The sequence below is a fragment of the Poecilia reticulata genome, linkage group LG17 (assembly GCF_000633615.1).
Source record: "Poecilia reticulata strain Guanapo linkage group LG17, Guppy_female_1.0+MT, whole genome shotgun sequence".
NCBI lineage: Eukaryota > Metazoa > Chordata > Actinopteri > Cyprinodontiformes > Poeciliidae > Poecilia > Poecilia reticulata.
Window position 1 is genome coordinate 5,237,501 of NC_024347.1, and position 5,191 is coordinate 5,242,691.

General features: G+C 42.1%; 1 protein-coding gene across 1 annotated transcript; it reads right to left on the reverse strand.

The window, feature by feature from the left end:
- Positions 1-1,357: 1,357 nt before the first annotated feature.
- Positions 1,358-4,253, reverse strand: tssk6 (testis-specific serine kinase 6). Its single transcript, XM_008433241.1, has 2 exons — positions 3,892-4,253; positions 1,358-2,117 (listed from the first exon to the last, which is right to left on the reverse strand). The coding sequence occupies exons 1-2, from the start codon at positions 4,144-4,146 to the stop codon at positions 1,425-1,427; spliced, it is 948 nt and encodes a 315-aa protein (XP_008431463.1). The 5' UTR covers positions 4,147-4,253; the 3' UTR covers positions 1,358-1,424.
- Between the last annotated feature and the right edge of the window lie 938 nt (positions 4,254-5,191).

Consider the following 5,191-nt stretch of genomic DNA (forward strand, 5'->3'; position numbering starts at 1 on the left):
ATTAAATTAGAATCCCATCTTTGTTCAGGGTCGCTGGTGGCGGCCATCCAGAACCGCATGCAACGCGCAGCGAAGGAGGAGACAATGGAAAAAACTGATAAAAGAATCCTTCTTTTGATAAATGTCAGCTGTGTGTGTGCGTGTGTGTGTGTGTCAGTTTTGCTAATAAAGCCAACGGCGCTATTAGACCCCATCTTTAAACGCGGCGGGTTTTATTCCAATGCACTTTCCAAACACATTAGGTGTGAGGGCGACACTAAGTGCATTTTCTCCAAAAGCGACAATTAGACTAAAAGGATGGCAAAACACGCGGTTTTGTTTGAGCCTCTGCAATTTGCACTCTTGGTGCGTAAACAGATCATAAACGCAGCAACCCGTGCAGTTATAATGACTAAGGAGTCAGCTCTTCAGGTGATTTGTGCTCTCAGAGGTAAGATGTGCGCGCTTATTGTTTGATTCACGTTTTGGGATCGGCATTAATTACCGGATTGTGATTTTTACGGCGTCAGTCGCTCAGCCACGCCGCGGTTCACGGAGCCATATGTTCGAACTCTGGAATCTGACAATTAGTTTATGCATCTGAGTGTGCAATAACCTGATATCATTATAATGCGGTTGGTTGAAGTGGCTTTGATGTACACGGGGGGCTGGGTGGGTGGGTGAGCCGCGCCGGCGGTTCGCTCGATGGATTTGTCACATTCAGAGCGTCGCTGGAGAATTTATTAGTCTTCCTTGAGTGGCGTTAATCAGAAGTTCCTTTTTCCCTCTTTTTCTGGCTTACGGTGGATTTAGAAGGTTATTGACAATAAAGCCTCAACCCCCTCCGTTTCCTCTGTGTGGATATAATCTGCTGGGAACGTCTTCTGAGCTTTAACTCCCACTTCCGGGAGAACTTCAAACACGTTCCGAGGAAAGCGGAGGACATGGGGTACAAGTCGGCCACGTTCCATGCCTCCATCACCAAGGCGGCTTTTCGGATCTGCGTCTGCCTCGGTTGCCGGTGCCTGTCACAGCAACAACCCTCAAACCTGCTGCTCATGAGTTTGGGTCATGACCGAAAAAACAAGATGGCGATACAAGCAGACAAAATGAGTTTTCTCTGCAGGGTGAGAAGCTCGAAGCTGCTGCTTCTCCATGTGGAAGGGAGACAGTTGTGGAGGCCTGGGCAAATATCAATGACCAGTTTTTTTTTTTGTTTTTTTTTTTTGGACATGACAGTCAGAGTATTTTCACAAGTTAACTTTATTTGAATAATAAAAAATACTGTTTGAAATATCAAACAGAAAACAAAAGAAACCAGTACAGAGCAAATCACTTGTTTCACTCTACTGCACGTGAAAACCAAACCACCACCCTAGCCGATTAAGAAGGTTCACATTTATTCAACTTTGAACAATTGTGAAATTGTCCGACTTTGGTGGTTCTCACGGGACCGCAGTGGAAAGTCCTTCCTTTGCGTCCGAGTTATGTATTGTTAGCTTATCCTCTTTGATTTCACTGAGAGTCGCCGTCTGAGTCGCCGTTGTGCCCTCGTCGCTGTCTTCCTCAGTCACCTTCAACACCCACTGGCTCTCTAGCATCCTGCTGACCGTGATCCGATGGTCCACCACTGGGTGCAGAATACTGTGAATCAGCTCTTTCGCCTGACTTGAAACAGACGAACCAGTTGGGAACTTAATGTTGTGCTTCAGTTGAAGCTGCACTAATTTTGTCGTGTTGGTGGTGATGAAGGGAAGCAACCCGCAGAGCATCTTGTACAACACGATGCCCATGCTCCACACATCAGCGATCTTTGAGTTATGCGGGAGGTTTTTCAGGATCTCCGGTGGGGCGTACTGTAAGGTGCCGCAGTGGGTGTCGCTCAGCACCAGTTTGCCCTGGACGTAACTGAGTTTCTCGCTGAAGCCAAAGTCACACAGTTTGAGGTTATAGTGCGCGTCCAAAAGAAGGTTTTCGCATTTAATATCTTTGTGAGCAATGTCAATTCCATGGAGATATTGAATGGCCAGACACAGCTGCTTGAAAAGTCTGCAGCTGAAACATTCATCTAGAGCCCCTCTGGCTGAAATGAGCTTTGCGACGTCTCCTTGTGGGCAAAGCTCCATCACCACATAGACCTAAAGGAATCATTTCATCAGTCAGATAATGCAGCACTTTTCACAGCAGACAGACAGACAGATAGATAGATGGAGTGGGTATTTGCATTCGCTGGAGTCGTCATTTATACAAGAAAAGAATGACTGCCATTTCAATTATTTCTGATGACTTAAATTTTACCGAGATCCCGTGAAAGTTTGTTGAAATCCTTTGAAAGTTTTTTGAGATATTGTGAAAGTATCTCAAGATATCATGAGTTTCCCAAGATCAGGGTACAGCGGTGGCTGAGCGCCTGACCCATGAACAGAGAACACAAGGGCTCCATGGCCTCCATGCTGCCGTCATGGGTTCCAGTCCAGGCCATTTGACCTTTCCCGCATGTCTTCCCCCTCCCTCACGGCCCTCTTTCCCATTAGTCTACTGTGACATGAAAACCACTAGAGTAAAAATATCCTTAAAAAAAAGTTTCTTGAGATCATCCAAAAGGTATCCTTCACAAAATTCTGATCTTGTAAAGGATCGGGATCTTTTGCGAGATCAGTCCTTGCCTCAGTCCTCCGTACATGTGCTAAGTCCCGATCCTTTGCAAGGTCATGGACAGCAAAGTTGCTCGAGATCCTGTGAAAGTTTCTTGAGATCCCAATTTACTGTTGTGAGACCCAAAGGGCATACTGGAGGACGCCCATAGGGTGTCCTCGGCTTGGACTTAAGTATACAGACATTAAATCAGTGCTTGAGAGAAGACGTGGTTTTCATATAAATGAGAGACATCAGAAGAAATATCTTATCACGGAAACTCGTTCAGCATAAATCCTATTCCGACTTGGCAATTTTAGCTCAGTTCATTATAGATGGATAATTGTTTTTAAACACTGGGGAAGGACATGCAGCTTGACTGCAGAAAGAGTCGGCAAGCCTTCAAACTCTCACTCGTTGCCATGGTTACCAGCATTTATCTTAACATTAGCTAGCATGTTGGTATGTTGTTAGCGCACTACAACTGTGTATCACGGTGTGATGAGTTTTTTTAAAAAAAGAGAGAGGTGATCTGTGCTGGGAGCAAGCTATAAATTATTTTATTAGCCTGATTGTTAATAATTTAAATGGTTAGAATAATATGTACTCTTGCCTGGTTTCTGCTGGCAACATGTGCAGTATTCTGTGGCCCATCATAATCTGTGACTGCAGGGGGCGATAGCGTGCATTTCTGTGAATGTACATCTTATAGACCAGTGAGAAGAAGAGTCTTTGCGTAATCTGCGCAGTAGGATATTTGACCCTGATACAGCTAGCAACACAGAGGTCACAGGTCATGACAGCCGTCATTATCCACGACATTACTGCACAGACCTAATCATAATAACGTCAGAGCTCCATGCTAGTTTTTGTCTTCAAGACGTACATGCAGAGAAATGCGCTCACAGATTATGGTGGGTCACGTAATTTGGTGGAACAGCTGAACTCCTGGATTTTTTCATACATTTCACAGGATCTCACAAAACTTTTGCAGTGTCTTAGAATCCTTTTTTTTTTACCCATCATGTCCTCTTGTGTGCTACGTACTAGCTTTCAACATGTTGGCACGAGAATGGAAACAAGGTATTAGCACTTTAACGCTACAACTACATTTAGCCAGTGATTTACCAATAAACATAAAAACAAAGGATGTAGATTGCATGATTAGGTTATTGTGATGGTAACAATAATAATAATAACAGCAACACTGCCAAACCCTTTAGCCATAGCTGTCATTCCAAAGAATTAGCTTACAGCAAAGAAAATATTCATATTTACCATTTCTGAGCGAGATTCAAAGACATCATAGGTTTTGACGATGTGGGGATGCTTTAAAGTTCTAATAATTTCTTTTTCCTGAGTAACAAACTTATCTCTGTTGACGGCGGTGTATTTGTTCAGGCCAATAACCTTTATAGCGACTAGTTTCTTCAGATGAATTGACTCTGCTTTTACAACTTTACCAAACGATCCTTCTGCAAGGGCGGCCTTATATGTGTAGCCCTTGGTTTCCATAAACGTTTTCTCCATCATGATCAGTGCACAGAGGCCTGAGTTCCTGAGTCTTCTCAACGGAAGACTAAATATTAGCTGAAAGCTAATATTCAGTTACAAATCTTGCAGGGAAAGCGCTGTGACATCACGTTCTGGAAGGAAAATGCACGTCATCAAGTGCGCTGTTACTTAGGAACCAAAGCAAACATTTCGATTTTTAAATCATTCCCAGGGTTTTTTTTTTAGCTGATTGGCTTAAATCGATAGATGAGAAAAGTATTCATATTTGATTTTAAATATTTATACACAAAGTGAAAGTTGTAGTACAGAAACATGTTTTGTCCAAATTTATTAAAACTGTCACCATGTTGTGACAGCATGGTATGAGACAGCTAATCTGTGAATATGTTTTCTAGCTCCTTCCAGCGCTATTGTTGCGGTCTACAAAAATGCCAATCAAAAACAACCAATCAGAGCCAGGAGGAGGATCTTTGCGGTGCCAATCAACGTCCTGTATGCTGCTCAGAGTGCTAATGCTGGAAAAACAACTTACAGTTACAGGAAAACTGTTTCTCCGCCGTCGTCGGTAGCTATGCTAACTAGCGTTAGCATTGTAACAGGCTATGTTGTGGTGAACCAGCTGTAGCTTAGCAAACAGCAAGCAGGAGAATGTGAGCACAGAGGTAAGACCCTCCTCCTGGCTCTGATTGGTCGTTTCTGACTTAGTGGTGCATTTCTGTACTTCTTACTGGGAGAAATGGGAGAAGCTTGATATTTTTCACACATTATTTGTCTGATAAATAATTACAGTATAATTACTGTCACATAATGATAATTTTGACGTACATAAAATATCTTTTTTGTTAAACTATCTTAGACGTTATTAATTGAATTCAGCTTATTATTGTTTGTCACTATACATGTGTAAATTAGATTTAAAGCCAAAAAAAATTTTATCAGAAACTTTTACAAAATGTTTATTTTTTTGGATTCTCGGAAAAAGTACGAGCAAGGATGAATTATTATTAAAATTATTATTTTTTAATTCCATAATAATCTGTTGTTAAGAAAATCATAAAATTAA

Bases quoted from the DNA above. Each gene is read 5' to 3' on its own strand.
- tssk6 (XM_008433241.1), bottom strand. From the start codon at position 4,146: ATGATGGAGAAAACGTTTATGGAAACCAAGGGCTACACATATAAGGCC. The intron at 2,118-3,891 runs GTAAATATGAAT...TGATTCCTTTAG, and splicing joins TTGAATCTCGCTCAGAAATG to GTCTATGTGGTGATGGAGCT.